The sequence below is a fragment of the Pipistrellus kuhlii genome, unplaced genomic scaffold (assembly GCF_014108245.1).
Source record: "Pipistrellus kuhlii isolate mPipKuh1 unplaced genomic scaffold, mPipKuh1.p scaffold_m20_p_114, whole genome shotgun sequence".
NCBI classification, from domain to species: domain Eukaryota; kingdom Metazoa; phylum Chordata; class Mammalia; order Chiroptera; family Vespertilionidae; genus Pipistrellus; species Pipistrellus kuhlii.
Genome location: NW_023425421.1, coordinates 287,773 through 308,435, shown reverse-complemented (window position 1 = coordinate 308,435; position 20,663 = coordinate 287,773). Strand labels below are relative to the sequence as shown.

Sequence of the window (20,663 nt, the reverse complement as noted above, 5' to 3'; positions counted from 1 at the left end):
AGGGAGGGAAGTGGGGGGGAAGGACAACAAGAGGCTACATCTGGGCTCGCAGGGAGACAGATTCTGTCATCGATTATTGATGCCTGCCACCGTTGTGGGGAAGGCCTCACTGAGGCAGTCTTGCAATGAATTTTCTACCCTTTGTTTACGTACTAATTTATTTATTGATGATTTCATAAAGACCTACGAATGCTCCACCCAAACCTGTGATTTTTTTTTTTTCCAAAAAAGAAGTGTGAGGCTGCACTAACTTCCGAGGCTCCCTGGACTGACAATCTGATCTCCCCATGCAGCCACCATGCCCTCGCATCCCTCACCACATCGCTCCTTCTAGGAAGCAGAAAGGGCAGCACGAGTTCATGTTCAGGGGGGCCCTTTATAGGTGTCTGAGTCACATTCCCCCTTCGTTTTTCACCGGTGACCGAGGTTAAGATTAAGCGAGATAGCGGGCAGGGTATTTCTAAAGGTGATCAACGCAGCGTGAAAGATGACACGAAAAGACGAAGCTGGCCCCACACTTCCTCTTCCTCAGGAGACGGTCCTGCTCCCCTGGAAAAGAAAAGCCAGAGTCAGCGTTTAGGCAACAGGTATGCCTGGACTCCCACTGCAATATAAACGGTATTGATGTTCGAGCATTGTGACGCCCCTCCCCTGGCACCAGCCTTTGGACACTGAAACCAATCATTGTCTCACTAATAGAAAGAGGCTGGTCAACCTTGAAGGTCAGAGCCAACCACTCCCTATCTAATTGAGACAATGGTAACTGAGGCAACTTCCCCATCTTGTAACCATGTAAATCCTTACTGATATAATAATCTGCTTATTACCTGCCTAAGAGCTATGGGTGTTTCCCAAAGCTGCTTAAAGGTACTGGGTGTATCCCATAGCAGCCTCAATAAAAGGGATAGCAAGGCCAGAGCCCAGTGGTAGTCTTCCAACTAGAGGTTGACTCCCGTCTGGCCCATTTGTCCCAAATTAACTCTTTTCTAGTCTCTCTCTTCATTTTAGTGTGCGGCCTCCTCCAGAAACCGGACCCTGAGTGGGCCCTGAATCACGAGGGTCATATTAAGGGTTCCACAGGACACCTCCCCCCTCCCCTGGCTACTGGGAGCCAGCCAGTCAAAGAAAGACCCCTGAGGGCCCCAGCTCTGTTGTGGGAGGTGTGGTGGGAGAGGGACCTGCAAGAAGCGAGTTCTGCTGACGGGTGGGTTGGAGGATGGGCCCTGAACATATTCTCAGTCTCAGACACAGACCATGGGGACCATGGTGGGTGTTTCTGAAGAGCCACTTGGTTAAGATGGCGTCTGGGAGTTCACACCAGGAGTTCACACCAGGAGCCCACAAACTGGAGTTCACACCCATCCTTGCCCTTCTCCATCCAGGGGAGAGAGTTTTCACTGCCAGGCCACAATAGAGGAGGAGCCCTGGATGCTGGCATCCCCCCATGAGCCACGTGCACGAGGGCGATAAGGAGAAACAGGCCAGTGTTCTCCATCCTGGCAATGGAGCGTGGTCCACACACCTCATGGAAGGGCTTCTTTTTACACTTAAACCCCAGAATGCCAGTGGGTCTGGGGGGAATGCAGGGGGTTTGGAGAGAATGAAGCCAGGAGGGACTCAGGAGGAAAAAAGGGGAGGAGAGAGCTGGTCCTGCAGAGGGAGCTGGCTTAAGCGCCGAGGTGGGGAGGGGCCCAGAGGACCAGGAAGAAACGGGGACCCCGCCTGTCCCTCGATTAGCCCCGCAGCGTTGGGGGCAGAGGGCTGCCCACACAGGAGGGCTGCCCAGGACCGGAAGGCCCTCTTTCCCCAGCAGCTCTGGCTGGAGAAATCACACGATCCTACTCGCTCACACTCAGAGCTCCGGGACCCCCACTTGGAATTCTGGGTCAGCACAGCTTCGCCCACCTCCTCCCCCTGCTCTCCTGCCTGGCACGGGCACCCCGATGCCTCCCAGCCTTCTCATGTGGGAAGTAGCCCTCATGCATCCCTCCCTCCCACCCTTCTTCTTTCTCTCCCCTCCCCCCCCCCCCACACACACACTCCATCTGGTCTCTGGGGGAGGCAGCTCGCCTGGCTGGGAACCTGGGCAGATCACACACGCTGGGAGGAAAGGATCCCACCTTCCCATCAACGGTGCACCCACCCACCCCAGCCCCCCTCCCCCGTGCTCCCTGACCCCACGTTCACATCAGCCACGCCCCTGCGCCCACCTTCCCTGTGGGAGGCACCCAGGCGCCCCCTCCCCTCCACACACACACACACACACACACACACACACATACACTCACACACGCACCTCGTCTTACCCGGCGTCAGCAGTACACCCAGGTGCGGTCCTCGTCGTAGTTGTAGGAGGCGGCGCACCACAGGAGCTTCTCCTCGGAGCCCTTGCGGGTGCAGTTGAAGTAATTCTTGTTCTTGTATTTGAAGGGGAAGTGGCAGGGGGAGCCGGGCACCAGGGAGGTGACCCCTTGGAGAAGAAGGAGACCAGGCGGTGGTTATCCCGGGGCCTTTGTGAAAGCGCAGGCCTGTGGTGTGGGCGTGGCCCCGGCTCCCGGGGGAGGGGCAAAACGCTGGCCTAGACCAGTGGTCCGCAAACTCATTCCTCAACAGAGCCAAATGTCAACAGGACAACGATTGAAATGTCTTCGGAGAGCCACATTTTTTAAACTTAAACTTCTTCTAACGCCACTTCTTCAACATAGACTCGCCCGGACCGTGGTGTTTTGTGGAAGAGCCACGCCCAAGGGGCCAAAGAGCCGCATGTGGCTCGAGAGCCGCAGTTTGCTGACCACGGGGCTAGACCATTGTCTTCTGCCAAGGCCACGCTCCTAAGGGTCACCCGATTCTCTAGCTCAGCGTCAGCACACTTCCTGAAAAGGGCCAGATGGTGCGGCTTTGAGCATCACGCAGTGTTTGCCACCATCTTCATGCCACCACTGTGACGGGAAGGCAGCCACAGACAATCCGTAAGCAATGGGCATGTCTGCGAGCTAGTGAGACCTTACGTACGGACCCTGGTTTTTGTTAATCCTCACCTGGGAACACTTTCCCCATTGGGTTTTAGAGAGAGTGGAAGGGAGGAAAAAGGAGAGAGAGAGAGAGAGAGAGAGGGAGAGAGGGAGAGAGGTGAGACATATCAATTGGTTGCCTCCTGCAGGCACCCCAACCGAATTGTGTATTGAACTTGCAACCCAGGTATGTGCCCTTGGCTGGGAATTGAACCCGTGACCCCCTGGTGCATGGGCTGACGCTTTAATGACCGAGGTGGACCCTGAATTTTAAATTGCATGTCATTTTCACCTGTCACAAAATGGGTTTCTTCTTCTTCCTCTTTTTTAAAGCATACACAAACATGTAAGAACTATCATTGGATCGGGGGCTGTATGAAAAGAAGCATTTGTCCAGCCCTGGCCAGGTTAGTCAGCTGGTTAGAGTGCATCACTTGATACACCGAGGTTGTGGGTTCAATCCCGGTCAGGGCACGCATAAGAATGAACCAATGAATGCATAAATAAGTGAAACAATAAATTGACGTTTCTCTCTCTTCCCTTCTCTCCTTCTCTCTCTGTAAAAAAAACAAAAACAAAAAATTCAGTTTAAAAAAGAAAGTGTCAAAGCCAGTTTGGCTTAGTGGATAGAGCGTCGGCCTGCGGACTGAGGGGTCCCGGGTTCGATTCCAGTCAAGGGCATGTACCTTGGTTGCGGGCACATCCCCAGTGGGAGGTGTGCAGGAGGCAACTGATCGATGTTTCTCTCTCATTGATGTTTCTAGTTCTCTATCTGTCTCCTCTCTGTAAAAAAATCAATAAAATATATTTTAAAAAAATAAAAAAAGAAAGAAGAGTTTGTCTAGATTCACCTCATAGGTGGGAGTTTGCAGACGGCTGCTGTAGGGAAATATAACTTTGATTGATTTCCTATCTGCTATGGGTTGGAGGACCCAACCCTGTAACTGATAGAAGATTGATGTGTTGTGAATAATTTTGGCTCAATAGAGATGTCAATAATTTCTACCTGGCAGATAGTTTAAACTCAAAGGTTTGAAAGCCCTTTAGATGTGAATGTATTTTATATCTAAGTTAGCAATCTTGTTTCTGCTCGGCATTCTTTTCTTCACTGATCACATCATTTCAGTGAAGAAATCTGTCCTTTGAACTGGTTTTCTTACCCTTCTAGTTTTCTTACTAATAGACTGGGACTTGGTGTACAAATTCAAGCACCAGTGGGGTTCCTCAGCCTGAATTGTGGAATCAGGTTGAAATTGGCTCTCTGGCATACCCCAAGGGGTTCTAGATTGTGAGAGGGTGCAGGCCAGGCTGAGGGACCCCACCAGAGCATAATTAGGGCTGAGGAGGGGCATGGGAGGTTGGCCAGCTGGGGAAGGACTGTGGGAGGGCTCCAGGGCCTGCCTGGCTTATCTTGCTCAGTCCCCATTGGATGGACCATAGCAATAAGCTAATCTATTGGTTGGAGCATCTACCACCTGGTACACAGTGCACGTCAGAGAGAGCAGTTGAGTGAGCTTAGCATATCATTAGTATATTATGTTTAGATTGGTTGAATGGCCAAACTGGTCGACTGGACACTTAGCATATTAGGTTTTATTATATAGGATTAAAAAAAAAAAACTTAAATATTGCCCTGGACAATGTTTCTCAATGGTTAGAGTTTGCCCCATGCACTGAAGGGTCTCAGGTTCAATTCCAGGCCGAGGGCATGTGCCTGGGTTGCAGTGCAATATTTGGCCTTGGTGGGAGCACACATGGGAGGCAACCTATTGATGTGTCTCTCACATCAATTTTTCCCTCTCCCCACTCTCTCCCTCCCTTCCACTCGCTCTAAAAGAAAAAAAAATCAATGGAAAAAATATCCTTGGGTGAGGATTAACAAAACAAAACAAGGCAAAAAAAACAAACAAACACCCTTAAAATTCATATTTATGCTACTTGTTCATCAAACCAATGAGTAGAGGACTCTGCCTCATTCTATCCCCAGAGCCCCGAACAGTGACTGGCCCACAGTGGGACTGGAGGGGCATCTGTTGAGTAAATAAAGGAAGAGTCTGCCCCCCCACCCAGTTCCCACCCCCACCCCCACCCCACCCCCGGATTACTGGTGTCGGCACAGAAGCTCCACAGCCCGTCCTTGTCCATGTTCTCTGTGGTTGGACACCAGAGCTTGTTGTCGTCGTTCTCGACGCACTCGGAGATCACGTTATTTCTGTAGACGGAGGGGAAGATGCAGGACTTGCTGAGGGCGTTTCCCCCGAACTCTGGAAAACGACCGGACAGAGGTTACGGGTCAAGAAGACGGGACCCATTCATCGCACACCAGCGACGGGCCTCGCTTTGTCTCACGAAAGGCGATTTAATATTGAGCACGCCCAAGCAACTTCCGGTGATGTTATTATTTCCGCTTTACAGAGAAGTAAAGCATTATTTCCACACGGTTTACTGTCTACGTTCATAAGGCTTTCTTGTTCCACGGGCTTCATCAATAGGACTCTACTGGTCTAAGACATTCTTGCCCGGGAAGATCAAAGTTGCAAATATTGTAACCTTCAAGAATTTCCCGAAAAAATCATTTAAATAAACATCAGACCTCTCAATTTTTCTTTTTTTTTATTTTTTTTTAAATAAAAGCTATTTTGCCTATTGGATAACTGTCTTTAATTTTCCTAAAATATATTCTATTGATTTTCTACAGAGAGGGAGAGGGATAGAGAGTTAGGAACATCAATGAGAGAGAAACATTGACCAGCTGCCTCCTGCACACCCCCCACTGGGGATATGCCCACAACCCAAGGTACATGCCCTTGACCGGAATCAAACCTGGGACCCTTCAGTCCGCAGGCCGACGCTCTATCCACTGAGCCATACCGGTTTCGGCAGACCTTTCAACTTTCCAATAAATTATATCAAGAAGACTATTGACTCATCAATTGTAATTGAAAAATAAATTTTAAAAAATTTAAAAGACTATTTACTCTTTAAGATACTTTGAATCCTTCTCGGAAACATCACTTTGCCAAGACCGCCAGTTCTAAACTATATTATTACGCATCCCCAATCCTCGTCACATCCCCACATTGAAAGACCCCCCACCCCCTACCCCCAAAACCTAATTAACATCCTGGCTCTGCTCTCCTCCCTCCAAGGTGCTATTAAGACCCTGCCAAGGTGGTGCTCGCCCTTGCGTTGTATGCAATACACTCAGCATTGCCTAGTGAAAGGCTGCTTTGGTGGGTTCTGTGGGAAGCCGGAATCACACCAAGGGGCCTGTCCTGGGTTTAGAGGCAGAGGAAAAGAGAGAGGGGGAGAAAGAGAGGAAGAGGGAGAGGGAGATGGGCAGGGAGAGGAAGATGGGCAGGGAGAAGGAGAGGGAGAGGGAGAGGGACAGGGACAGGGACAGGGACAGGGAGAGTGAGAAGGAAGTGAGAGTGAGAGTGAGAGTGAGAGAGGGAGAGGGAAAGAGAGAGGGAGAGGGAGAGGGTGAGGGAGAGGGAGAGGGACAGGGACAGGGACAGGGATAGGGACAGTGACAGAGAGGAGAGGAAGAGGGAGAGGAGAAGGAAAGGGAGAGGGACAGGGACAGGAAGAGGGAGAAGGAAGAGAGGGACAGAGGGAGGGAAAGGGAGAGGGACAGGGAGAGGAATTAAGTGATTAAGAGAACAATTTCTGAAGCTGAAACTTCCTGGAATCAAATCACAGTTTTGCCATTTAACAACCGAATATCTTTGAGCCTCAGTTTCGCAATCTGCAAAATGGGGTTGTTCGGGCATATAAATGAGTTCTTGCATGTGACGTTCCTAGAACAATGCCAGACACACAGCAAATGCTCACTAAAAGTTCACTATCTTATGACCAGTATTATTTGTATTATCTGATGTGCCCAAGATCACACAGCTGGTAAGTGGTCACAGCAGGGGTCTCACTCAGGTCTGACTTCAAAGCCCATTTTCTGACCACTGGCTCTGATGATAGGCAAGGTGGAGAACTCCTATTTCTTAGGCCTGTGGTATGTTTGAAACACAGTGACCTATCGTTTATGAAAATGATCTCTAATCTTTAAAAAAAAAAAAAAAAAAAAAAAAAAACACCTTGAAGTCAGCCTTCGTGTCCTCATTTTTCAGGTCGCAAACAGACCCAGAGATTTAATAACTTTCCTGGTGTACTAGAGGAAGCCAGAGCTAAAGAGTATCTTTTCTTCCAGGACCTATTCTTGGGCATCGATTTGGTGATTGAAGCAAATTCTAATTGCTGTAACCCATTACCACCTCCATTCTCTTGACATTGTTCTGTAAATGCTGGCTCTGACTAATGGGTAGTTGTAGATAATCAGCGTGCTTTGTAGAAGAGGAACTAACTTTAAAAGATAGGGACTCAATACATATAGAGAAGTTGGGGAAGCCTTTGACTGTACCTCTTCCTTGAAAAGGTCATGGAGCAATTCAAAGTGAAGAATTGTATTGAATGTAAAAATGTATGAAACCTTCCTGTTGCCTCATATCCCTACAATACCATGCGAGAATGTACATTGTATGATTCACCACTAAAACAAACTTAAAATTTTTAACATGCTTTCAAAGTAGCTTGAAAACTGCACTGAAAGGAAATCCTATTAGTGTAACTAACTGGTACATGTCGTAAGCCTGTTGCAAATTAAGTAATGTACTCCCCAAAACTGACAGCATTAACTGACAGGAGTTCTATAAATTTTTGACATATTTGTTCATTATCGATACTCATTCTTTTTTGTTTTTTAAAATTGCTTTTTTTGGAGTGAGGAAGGAAGAAAGAGGAGTAGAGAGAAACATCCATGTGAGAGGGGAACTAGATGGGTTGTCTTCCCATGTGCCTGACCAGGGATCAACCCAGCTACCCAGTAATGTGCCCTGTCAGGTATTGAATGAATAGGCCCTACCTACACCTATATGTATTTTTTTTAATTTTTTCAATTGCACTTGACAATCACTTTTATTTTAGTTCATAAGTGTATATGCCATATATTTGTACTTTCTAGAGGCCCATGTGAATTATTTTCATGTTTGATTTTTGTGTTCCCTTTGGCTGGGAATTGTGCTATGAAGTTTACATTAAGAAGAGAATATTTTAGTTTGTTTTTCTCCATCTTTGCCCTGACAGCCGAGAAAATCCTCAAAACTGTCAGCCACTGCTTTACTTCTATTGATGGTTGGGTATAAGCTTTACATTTGTTCACAATTTTCTCATTTCAGGCAGACTCTGCGTGATTGCTATCACTCAGATTTGAGACTTTCAATGTTTTCAGTTACCTTGTAAAGGTGATTAAAATTATGTGCATTTTAAGTGTATGTGATTAAAGTATATGTGATTAAAATTTCATGTATGTGAATGTGAGTGTGATTAAAATTATGTGCATTTTCCCATAATAAACACTTGTATAAGTTTTAAAAAATTAAAAAATTAAATAAAAGATAGGGACTCAGCCAAAATCGGTTAGGATCATTGGATAGAGCCTCAGCCTGCAGACTGAAGGGTCCCAGGTTTGATTCCGGTCAAGGGTATGTACCTAGGTTGGGGGTGCATGCCCTGTGGGGGATGTGCAGGGGACAGCTGATCGATGTTTCTCTCCCATTGATGTTTCTAACTCTCTAGCCCTCTCCCTTCCTCTCTGTGAAAAATCAATAAAATATATATTTTTTAAAAAAAATAAAAGATACAGACTTGAACCTTCAGTCATCCCAGCTCTGGGAAATGTGTTGACCTTCAACTGTAAGACCAGGATGACATAAAACGAGGATGACCAAAACCAGAAGGATGCACACCAGACCCTCACTTGACCAGTTTCAAGGACCAAAGGAGGATTGACTGTGCTGGTCTGAACTTAGTCCCCTCAACAGAGAACTCTCAACCCTCGGTCTCTTCTGTTTTCCATCTCTCTCCTGTCCAAACCTCTGTCTGCACTGGGAGGTTGAGGTGGTCTTTGGGACAAGCGTCCTCCATCTTCTCAGGTTGCCAGCTCTTAAATAAACCACTCTCCCTCTCACCAGTGCCCGTCTGGTGAGCCCTGGAGCCTGTCACCATGACTCTCTGAGAGGACTCTGCCACCTGCCACCATCCGTCATGAGGACCACTGACCTCCACTCTCCCCTCCACCACGCACCCCACCCTTGGTCCATGCCTCACCGTTGATCTGGCAGTATTTCCACTGCTTCATCTCATCGAAGCTGGAGGTGACCGAGCACCACAGCTTCCCAAAGAAGCTGCCGTCCTTGATGCAGCTGTTGTAGGACTTTCTCCGATAGATGAAGGGGAAGATGCATCGTGGGTAATCTGTATGGAACGCATGCGAGAGGCAACCAATCGATGCGAGAAAGACACATCCATGTTTCTCTCTCTCCCCCCACCTCCATCCCTTCCCTCCACGCTCTAGAAACCAACAGAAGAAAATATCCTTCGGTGAGGCTTAACAAAAAGAACGTAAACAGAATCCCTTCCCCTTCGCCCTCCTTATTAATTTAAAAAATTAAGAAAGAGATAAAGAATACAATGGTCGCTGAAACCGGTTTGGCTCAGTGGATAGAGCATCAGCCTGTGGTCTAAAGGGTCCCAGGTTCGATTCCGGTCAAGGGCATGTGCCTTGGTTGTGGGCACATCCCCAGTAAGGGGTGTGGAAGAGGCAGCTGATCGATGTTTCTTTCTCATCAATGTTTCTAGCTCTCTATCCCTCTCTCTTCCTTTCTGTAAAAAAAAGGAAAAAATCAATAATCAATAAAATATATTTTTAAAAAATACAATAGTCAGTATGGAGGAAAAAGTTAGGGGGTTGCTTCCATGATGTATGCACAGATTAAGGACTGAGAGTTGCCCAGATGACAGAAAAATGGAAGAAGAAAACTGAAGGCTATGCAAGCAGCTGTGGTGCCAACATGGAGTCATCTGAAGAAATTAAAGACTGAAGTGGAAGCTACTTTTTTAATCATGGTCCTGTTCATGCTAGCTTCCAGTCTTCTGCAATCTTGTGCAGCAAGTCCAAGGACTCTGAGTAAATCTACACCAGTAACAAAAGAGACTCATTTAGTAGCTAAACGTGTAAATATGTCCATAGTTCTGATTTCTCATATTGTTGTTTTGCATTGACATTGTTATTATTTAATAGCCAGAGTTTTGCTCTTGACATTCAAGTTTTGAAAATAACATGTGTGTAATTTAGTTTTTGCATTGGCAAAAAAAAAAAAAAAATACAATAGTCGACTGGTTGCAGTCCTTTTATTCAGAGAGCAATCTCTTGGTGAACCTTGTGACCCATCATTACCATTATGTTTAGTTTCAGGGCATTTTCCACTCTCATGTGTACATTATAACCTGTCTGCAAAAAATATACGTACACTCACACTGTCTCTTTTGTGGTCCATGATTTACAGAAACCCGCGGATGGCACCGCACAGCTCCACTCACTCACCTTCCACCAAGCACAGCTTCCAGTGCCTGTCGTACACCGCTCTGGTGGCACACCAGGGGGCGATGCTGTCTCTTCTGGTGCAAGAGAAGTGGAGAGAGCCCTTGTAGATGAAGGGGAAGACACAGGCCGCCTTGCCAACTGAAGCACAGAAGACAAAACAGGAGGGGATGTCTTGATTCTTGCAAGAGTTAAACCATATGCAAATGTAAACTACTAGTTCTTTTTTTAAATCACGGCTCAGTTCCCGATCAAGGGTATATAAATGGGCAGATGGTTCACTCCTTGCACCCCTTATGGGGCACGTGTGGAAGGCAACCAGTCAACCTATGTCTCTCTCTCTCTCTCCCTCCCTCCCTCCCTCCTTTCTTTCCTCCCTTCCACTACCTCTGAAAGCAATGGAAAAAATATCCTTAGGTGAGGATTAACAAACAGCCCTAACTGGTTTGGCCTGTGGACTGAAAAGTCCCAGGTTCGATTCTGGTCAGTAGGTGCAGGCACATCCCCAATGCGGGGTGTGCAGGAGGCAGCTGACTGATGTTCCTCTCTCATCGATGTTTTTAACTCTCTATCTCTCTCTCTTCTTCTCTGTAAAAAAATCAATAAAATATATTAAAACAAACAAAATGATGGCTCATACAATCTGGGCAGAAATGGTGTTCATTTTCTGGCAAAAAACAAACAAACAAACAAAACAAAAAAAAAAACGCAAAAACAACGTCCCAAGCAAACCTGGGTGCCCGAGCTTCCTGTCCGCCAGCTGACAGGAGAGTGGCAATGACGACCCTCCCCAGCGGACACCAGACAATGTCTGCAGCCATTTTTGGAGGTTACCACTGGGACCGGGGACTGGGAGCTGTGCTTCTGAAGCTACTGGGCAGAGACCAGGGATGTTGTTAAAGATATCCCCCGGCACAGGGCAGCCCCCCAGAGCGAAGAGCCATCAGCCCAAGTGCCAGGAGGGCCAAGGCTGGAAACTCTGATAAGGAGGCCCTGATACAGAATGCTGAAGCATCTCCCTCCCCTTTCTGTCCCCGGCCCTCACCCGGGATGGTGAGGCCACACAGCAGAAGGACCCGGTGTCTCTGAATCACACCGAAATGGCACCAAACACCCACACGGAAGTGCCAGATGAGTCCGACTTGGACCCCGATTTGGCTCTGCCCCTGACATGCGGGAGCTGTTTGTTATAACAGCTGGTCTGTTACTCGTACAGGCGGACAAGACCCAAGCCCCCTGTCTGCAACCTAACAGTGCCCTCTCGCTCTGGACCAGACCCTCACCCTGTGTAACCTGGCCGTGACCATGGCAGGGAGAAGGCGGCTCTGGGACAGAACGGAAAAGGTAGAACTCCGTCGCTGCGCCTCACCAGTGGGGGGCGCCTTTAAGCTCCTTAGCAAATGCTGCCTTTCCTACCTCGGGGCCTCAGAACGCCGTGGTCCTGGTTTTTGCCGAGTGTAAAGAGTTCAGCTTTAGAAAGCGCTCGGCAGGGTGCCTGGAGCAGGGCTGCTGCTCAGCAAATGTCAGCTCCCATCATCGTCGTCATTGTCACGGCCGTCAATGACTTTCCTCAGTGTTGGGCATCCCTGGGCTAATGGGATGCCGGCGGTGAGGGGCAGGTAGGCAGATGCTCCCTGTGCACAGCGTTAAGGCTGTCCTTGTGAGCTGTTAGTAAGAATCAACACAGCCCTGGCCGGCGTGGCTCAGTGGATAGAGCGTCGGTCTGCAGACTGACGTGTCCCAGGTTCGATTCCTGTCAAGGGCACGTACCTTGGTTGCGGGCACACCCCCGGTAGGGAGCGTGCAGGAGGCAGCTGATCGATGTTTCTCTCTCATCGATGTTTCTGACTGTCTCCCTCTCCCTTCCTCTCTGTAAAAAAATCAATAAGATATATTTTTTTTAAAAAAGAATCAACACATAACACACCCTATTAGCCACCTGCCAAGTAGTCCAGCAGATGGTCTAATCTTCTTAGCTGGGTTAAATCCTCCATAAGCCAGGCCCCGCTGTTCTCCCTGTTCTCACACCCTGAGGGACATGGCCTTGACCTCACTCCACACTCTTTCCTGCCTTTGGGGGTTTTGCTCACGGCCCCCGTCCTGCCCCGAGTGGCCTTCTTCTCTTCCCAGCTTTACCCCCTGCTTCTCCCCGAGGAAGACTTGGCCCCGTCTGCATTAATACTCTTCTCACTCTCAGAGTCCTCTGAGCCGGTCTCTGAACATGTACTCACCAATTTTTAAAAGAATATAACGATTTGCTTCTGTGTTTATCGCTCCTATTCACTGTGAGCTCTCTGAATATAAGGCCTGACTTTAAAAGTATATATATTTTATTGATTTTTTACAGAGAGGAAGGGAGAGGGATAGAGAGTAAAAAACATAGATGAGAGAGAAACATCGACCAGCTGCCTCCTGCACATCCCGCAACCAAGATATGTGCCCTTGACCGGAATTAAACCTGGGACCCTTGAGTCTGCAGGCCAACGCTCTATCCCCTGAGCCAAACTGGTTTCGGCAAGGCTTGACCTTTTTTAAAAAAAGATGTTTTTATTCATTTCAGACAGGAAGTGAGAGACAGAGAGAGAGAGAGAGAGAGAGAGAGAGAGAGAGAGAGAGAGAGAAACATCAATGATGAGGGAGAATCATTGATTGGCTGCCTACTCACACCTCCTACTGGAGATGGAGCTTGAAACGCCCGGGCATGTGCCCTTGACCGGAATCAAACCTGAACCCTTCAGTCCGCAGGCTGCTGCTCTATCCACTGAGCCACACTGTCAAGGGTAAGGCCTGGCTTTTATTTGTTGCTGTGTCTGGCCCGTAGGATTGTGACTGGCACTTAGAAATCACTCGACAAATATGTACGGAATAAATGAGTTTATCAGTATGTACGGAGGGGGACATGGGGGCACTGAGTTTCAGCACCAGAATGTGAGTGTGGGCTCAGGAAGGCTGACCAGAAGAAGACCCGTAAGTGAAAAAGCTGGCATTTAATCAGGCACATTGTCCCCTGTGTGAATGAATTGGGTTGTTTGAATAATGATTTGCTTTTGTATTAATTGAACCCAGACCTTCTCTCTAGGGGAAGGTTTGTATGCCCTCCTCCTTCTGGTAAAGACTGTAGTGTGTTCACCAAAACCACCTTCATTTCCCTCCCAGATGCTCTGCTGAACTACACTTCCCAGACTTCCTTGCAGCTAAGCATTATGGGAGTGAGTTCTGGCTGGTGGAAATGGGAAGAAGGGATGGATGTTACTTCCTGGCCTGGCCAAGAATAGGCTCTCATCCAAAGTCCTCTAGACTCTCTTGGTCTTTGTCTGTCGGCCAGAAGCAGAGCATCCACAGGGCATCCTGAAGTTCGTGGGGAGGTGGAACCCCAAGGGGAGAGAAGCTGGATCCCTGCCAACGAGAGGCACCCTCATTGGATTTTACAGGAGCAAGGAATGAAATGTTTTGGGGGAAGCTTCTGATACTTGGGAGTTTGTTACAACCGCTGTTCTCAGTAACCTGATAAACACATTCTTTAAAAATCCAAACCCAGGGCTGCATGGGCACGAGTGCTTGGCTCGTGGCCCAGGTTAGGAATCTCTGGGACGTAGAATGTGGTCATTGAAAAAGAGCGTCACGCACCCGGCTGGCATGGCTCAGTGGTGAGCTTCGAGCTGTGACCTAGGAGGTCACGGTTTGATTCCTGGTCAGGGCACATGTCGACTCAGTCCCCAGTAGGGGACACGCAGGAGGCAGGCCATCAATGATTCTCTCTCATCATTGATGTTTCTCTTGCTCTCTCTTCCTCTCTGAAATAAATTTAAAAAAATTTTTTTTTTCTTAAAAGAAAAAGGACTTAATGGAATTAGTGCATGAGTATGAGTTGCTTTTTTTTATTGTTTTATTTTTTTATTATTTTTAACTAAGGAACAAGGACGTGCCAGGCAGAAAAGGATTCTCACTGTAGAGAGTGTTTCCCCATCACTGGCACGGTTACATAGATACCCAAGGTCTCACTCTGCTGACCGTACAATCTTTGGGTTGTTAACTAATTAGTTAAATTTGGGGCCGTGATGGCGGTTAATTTAGATTCCCGGATCCACTAGAAATGCAGCTGCCCTGGCTGGGTGGCTCAGTTGGTTGGAACTTCCATCCGTGCACCCAAAGGTTGCAGGTTTGATTCCCCATCAGGACACATACCCAGGCTGCAGGTTTGGTCCCCAGGTCAGGCACGTACAGGAGGTAACTGATCAATGTTTCTCTCCCCCTCCCGTCCTCTCTCTTTAAAAATCAATGAAAAGGTGAGGAAATGGCATTATACTAAACGGAATAAGCCAGTCGGAGAGAGATACATATCTCATGATCTCACTCATATGTGGGATATAATGAGCAACATGATTTCATGAACAAGAGTAAATCGAGTCATAGCCAGTTTGGCTCAGTGGATAGAGTGTAGGCCTGCAGACTGAAAGGTCCCAGGTTTGATTCCGGTCAAGGGCATGTACCTTGGTTGCGGGCACATCCCGGGTCAGGGGTGTGCAGGATGCAGCTGGTGGATGTTTCTCTCTCATCGATGTTTCTAGCTCTCTCTCCCTCTCCCTTCCTCTCTGTAAAAAATCAATAAAATATATTTTTAAAAAAATAAATCGATCTAGAGACAAATGGTAGGGGAGGGGAGGTTAGAGAGCAACCAAAGGACTTGTATGCCTGCATATTAGCATAACCAATGGGCAAAGACATGGGGGCTTGCCTGGGGTAGGAATGGCTGGAGGGGGGTCAATTGGGGGAAAAGGAAACATGTAAAACTTTAGACAATAATAATAATAATAATAATAATAACAATAACAATAATAATAAAAAAGAGTGTAGCCCCCCCCCACATACTAGAGTGGCTACTATGGCAGAAAAGGCAGAGAATAACGAGTGTTGGCAAGGAGGCGGAGAAATGGAAACACCAGGGCCCCGCTGGTGAGAATGTAAAATGGTACAGCTGCTGCGGAACACAGGGTGACAGTTCCTCAAAGAAAACAGAAAAATATATAATTATTCTACGACCCAGCAGTTCCACGTCTGGGGACAGGCCCCCAAAACGGAAAGCAGGATCTCAAAGAGAGGCTTGTCCACCCAGGCTCACGGCGGTATTGTTTGCAAAAGCCAAAAGGTAGCTGAAACCGGTTTGGCTCAGTGGATAGAGCCTCGGCCTGGGGACGGAAGGGTCCCAGGTTCGATTCCGGTCAAGGGCATGTACATTAGTTGCGGGCACATCCCTGGTGTGAGGTGTGCAGGAGGCAGCTGGTCTATGATTCTCTCTCATCGATGTTTCTAGCTCTCTGTCTCTCTCTCTTCCTCTCTGTAAAAAATCAATAAAAATATATATTTTAAAAAAGCCAAAAGGTGGAAGCCACCCGAGAGTCCATCGGTGGGTGCATGGAGAAACAGGATGTGGTACTTATGCAGACCGTGGAATGTTATCCAGCTTTAAAAGGAAAGCAAATGCTGACACGTGCTACAACATGGATGGACACAGAGGACATTACGCTGAGTGAAGTGAGCCGGTCCCAAAAGGACCAATGTGCACGATTTCCTTTCTATGAGGCCCCCAGAGCCGTGGACCTCGTAGAGACAGGAAGTCAGATGGTGGTGGTCAGAGTCTGGGGGGCAGGGCGTGGAATAGAGGTGTTAAATGAGGACAAAGTGCGGAGTCCTGGATGTTGGTTGCCCAACAGTGTGAATGTACTGAACACTACGCAGCTGTGCACGTCAACGTGACTGAGAGGGTGAACTGTATGCTCTGTGTATTCTACTACAAGTAAAAAGATAATGTCAAGGGAATGTTAAAGTTATGCAATGAAGTTAAAGATAATGTAAATGACATCCAGTCAATTGAAATTATGGAGCCGCCTCCTTCTGAAAAATTTACCTTATTTTAGAGAGGGAGGAGGGGAAGGAGAGAGAGGGGATGTCAATGTGAGAGAGAAACATCCACTGGTTGCCTTTCCCTATACACACCCCAACTGGGGATCGAACCCGCAACCTAGGTATGCACCTGCCTGGGAGTCAAACACATGACCTTCTGGTGCATGAGACGATGCTCCAGCTGACTGAGCCACACCAGCCAGGGATAGAGGCCCCCCCCACCCCTTAAATGGACATAGTATTTGCATTCCCCCTGCCATATACTGAGCATCTTGAAAGATGCTTGTGTCCATTCTATTTCTTCCTCCTTCCTTCCTTCCTCCCTGCCTCCCTCCCTCCTTCCTTCCTTCCTTCCTTCCTTCCTTCCTTCCTTCCTTCCTTCCTTTCTCTTTCTCTCTTTTTCTCTTTCTTTCTTCCCTTCGTTCCTCCCTCCTTCCCTCCCTTCCTCCTTCCTTTCTTCCTTCCTTCCTTCCACCTCTCTCTCTCTCTCTCTCTCCCTCTCTCTCTCCCTCTCTCTCTCTCTCATTTTCAGAATGGCCCCATGAGGTAAATGCCTCTGCTCCTCCTCAGCAAGTTGAGAAGTGACTTCAGAGAGGTTGCATTGCTTGATCAAGGTCACACGGAGCAAACGGGTCCAAGCCCCAGTCTGCCAGGTTCTACCAAGCCTTCTTGGACTCAGGAATCATTGCTTTTGGCCCCAATCCCCGCCCCCAGCCCCACCACTTTCCAGGACACTCACCTCCACTTGTCTGGCAGGAGTAGAGGAGGCAGGTCATCCAGCCCAGCAAGCACGTGGACCAGCGGGTCATCTCGGCCAGCCTCTTCTCCCTGCATCGAAGGAAAAAACATCGGTGCCCCCGTGGGTCCCTCCCCTCTCCCACCAACACCCACGTTCAGTGCCATGCCTGCCATCCCCTCTGCCGTGACGATTCGCTGGGATCACAGAGCAGAGCAGGTGACACCCATTGAGTTCCACGCACAGGACTCTACGTGTGTTAAACTCCTGGCCATGGCCCGAGGACCTAGATGCTGTTATGACCCCCATTGCATAGAGGGGAAACCGAGGCGCAGGGAGCATAAGCAGCCTTTGCTAAAGATCGCACACACGTTGTAAGTGGTGGGGCTGGGAACGGGACCTGACAGCCTGACTCTGGACCCTGGGCTCTGGACACTGTTGGATGCTGCCTCTAGGCTTGGCGTGGGACCTGCTGTGTGCTGAGCTCCCCATGGATGCCAGCCCAGTGGTGTCGTTGTCCAGAGCAGACATTTCCAGCCATAAACTGATCACTAAAATTCAGCGGCAGAGTTGCCTTTTCTGCCGCCTGGACATGCCCCTGTAGGTCCAGGGTCGGCCACATGCGGCTCTGTGGCCCCTTGAGTGTGGCTCTTCCTCAAAATGCCACCTGAGGGTTCGCACGTACAGTGCGATTGACACTTCGTGGCCCATGCACTGGAGTCGGTTTTCGGTTCTCAGAAAAGAAATTTCAATCGTTGTCCTGTTGATGTTTGGCTCTGTTGACTGAGTTTGAGGGCCACGGCTCTAGATCAAGCACCTCAAAGTCCAACCTTTGGCATTTGATGAATGGTCCCAAGTATCCTATCCTCCGCACTTTACTTACTTAATTTATTTTTAAAATATATTTTATTGATTTTTCACAGAGAGGAAGGGAGAGGGATAGAGAGCTAGAAACATCGATGAGAGAGAGAAACATCCATCAGCTGCCTCCTGCACACCTCCTACCAGGGATGTGCCTGCAACCAAGGTGCATGCCCTTGATCAGAATCGAACCTGGGACCCCTCCGTCTGCAGACCGACGCTCTGTCCACTGAGCCAAACTGGCCAGGGCCTGCACTAACCCTTTCACTGTTTCCTGTGCAAGCTGAACTGGCTGAGCCCCAGGGCCTTTGCACCTGCATGTCTCTCGGCCCCTCAATGCGCCCCCCACCCCCACCCAGACCACCTGTGCCGTCTGCTCGGCTCTCTTCCTTGTGCCGTAAAGGATTCTGTGCAAACGCGAGGAGCTGGTACGGACCGACGTTCTGGAATGTTCATGAGCCCGCTGGGGTCACGCTGTGGGCATGAACGGAAAATACTCTGGGGCAGCTCAGGACGGCGAGTGAACCGTAAAGGGAGCCTGGAGAGCCGGCCGCCCACGCCTGGAACATTCCCCCGAGGCTGAGGCTGTTCCAGCGCCCGGAGGACCCTCTGTCCCTGGCCGGGGGGGGCGTCGGGGCTGGGACCCGGCCACGGGCACGGTGCTGCCCGGGGCTCCGAGCGAGGGGGCTGCGGCTCTGGAGCCCAACCACCGTCAGGCCTGGGAGCGTCTCCCGGTCATCCATGGAGGGAGCCTAAAGCCACCTCAAGGTCTTATTCAAAGCGCAATCGGTGCCGAGAAGCCCTTTGCAGACGGCAGAGGGCGTGCGACGGGGGTGGTAAGGGCTGCGGATGGGCAGGAGAGAGGCGGGGTGCCCCGTGCTCCCCACCTTGGCCTCCGAGTTTCACGCTCCCCTGCCCGCCTCGCCTCAGCTTCAAAGCTGCACCTCAGGGAGTTCACCGACCTCGGCCCCTGGGCCTCGTCAGCTCTCTGACCTCCGTGTTCCATGTGCTCATCTGTCACGTGGAGAGAACAATCCAGCTGTGGAAGCCACTGTGCGAGGGGCAGCGCTCCTGGGCGTGAGGTCACTGGAGGGAGTGTGTCTCCCTGAGTGCCCCCCTAGCCAGCGTGGCTCAGGGGTTGAGGGTCAACCCAGGAATCAGGAGGTCACCGTTCAATCTCCATCAGGGCACATGCCCGGGTTGCAGGCTAAATCCCCAGTGAGGGGCGTGCAGGAAGGAGGCAGCCAATTCTCTCTCATCATGGATGTTTCTATCTTTTCCCATTCTCCCTTCCTCTCTGAAATCAATAAAAACATTAAAAAATAAAAGTATAGACGCTGAAAGGAAAAAGGTGATTCATTAAAGAGAAAGAGAGAGAGAGAGAGAGAGAGAGAGAGAGAGAAAGGGAGAGAGAGAGAGAGAGAGAGAGAGAGAGCCCTCGCTGGTTTGGCTCAGTGGCTAGAGTGTCAGCCTGCAGACTGAAGGGTCCTGGGTTTGATTCCAGTCAAGGGCATGTGCCTGGGTTGCAGGCTCCATCCCCAGCTCCAGGCAGGAGGCAATCAATTGATGTGTCTGTCACATCAGTGTTTCTCTCTCTCTGTCCCTCCTCCCTTCCACTCTCTCCAAAATTCAGTGGAAGCATTTCCTCGGGTGAGGATGAACAACAACAGAATAATAAAGAAGAAAGAAAAAGAAAGACCAAACACTGAGTCCGGCTCCTCAGCAGCAAATGGCTCCACGTTTGAAACCGAACCTCAGAGTAAGAGCCCCGCACACACACGCGTGCACACACACGTGCACACACACGTGCACACACTTGCATGTATGTATCTGGGCTGCCTTTGCAGGGAGCTGGACAGGCCCGGGGGAAGGCCTCGGTGTCTCAGCTTTCTCCTTCACGGAACAGCAAGCCTGGGCCTGACCTCAGAGCTGCGACGTCCAGCCGCTGAGCCGCAAGAATTTCAAAACACGCAGTGCGGCTACTCAGTCAGGGGCACAGGCCTCCTTCCCCTTAGACTGCTGGCGGGCGTGGCTCAGTGGTTGAGCATCAGTCTATGAACCAGGAGGTCACGGTTCGATTTGATTCCCGGTCAGGGCACAGGCCCATGTCGCAGGCTCGATCCCCAGTAGGGGGTGTGCAGGAGGCAGCCATCCATGATTGTCTCTGATCATTGATGCTTCTATCTCCCACTCCCTCCCCCTTCCCCTCTGAAATCAAGAATAAAAATATATTTTAGCCCTGACTGGATAGAGCGTTGGCCTGTGGACCGAAGAGCATGTGCCTTGGTTGAGGGCACATCCCCAGTGAGGGGTGTGCAGGAGGCAGCTGATCCATGATTCTCTCTCATCGATGTTTCTGACTCTCTATCCCTCTCCTTTCCTCTCTGAACAAAATCAATAATTTTTTTTTTTTTTAAAGGCTGCTGCCTTAGCGGGTGGGCGCCAAGACTCAGAACCACAGAGAAGTTCACAGGCAGTTTTTCCAGCCCTTTTCCCCACCTCTTTCCCCAACCTTAGGTGCAGACTGACTCCGGCTCCTTCGAGTTTCTTAACAGAGAAAGTTAAGCGTCTGCCCCAAGACCGCCTCCCCACCTTCTCGGCCCTTCCTTCTCAGAGCTCAGAGGCCTCCGTGTCCCCGGTGACGGCCCCTGGCCGCCAGCTGAGGTGGCTCTCGGGCCCTAAAACCTGAGCTCCAGCTGTCCTAGGCGTAAAAGAGACGTAA

The 20,663-nt window shown here is 49.4% G+C and overlaps 1 protein-coding gene across 1 annotated transcript; it reads right to left on the bottom strand.

The window, feature by feature from the left end:
* Window positions 1-2,312: 2,312 nt before the first annotated feature.
* ELSPBP1 (epididymal sperm binding protein 1) lies at window positions 2,313-17,153 on the bottom strand. The gene is made up of 6 exons (XM_036432654.2): window positions 17,080-17,153; window positions 16,194-16,197; window positions 10,447-10,576; window positions 9,171-9,317; window positions 5,117-5,275; window positions 2,313-2,470 (listed from the first exon to the last, which is right to left on the bottom strand). Exons 1-6 carry the CDS (start codon window positions 17,151-17,153, stop codon window positions 2,313-2,315), a joined length of 672 nt encoding a protein of 223 aa, XP_036288547.1.
* Between the last annotated feature and the right edge of the window lie 3,510 nt (window positions 17,154-20,663).

Bases quoted from the DNA above. Each gene is read 5' to 3' on its own strand.
- ELSPBP1 (XM_036432654.2), bottom strand. From the start codon at position 17,153: ATGACCCGCTGGTCCACGTGCTTGCTGGGCTGGATGACCTGCCTCCTC. The intron at 9,318-10,446 runs GTGAGTGAGTGG...CGTTCCATACAG, and splicing joins GAAGCTGTGCTTGGTGGAAG to ATTACCCACGATGCATCTTC. The intron at 5,276-9,170 runs GTGAGGCATGGA...GTCGTTTTCCAG, and splicing joins GAAATACTGCCAGATCAACG to AGTTCGGGGGAAACGCCCTC.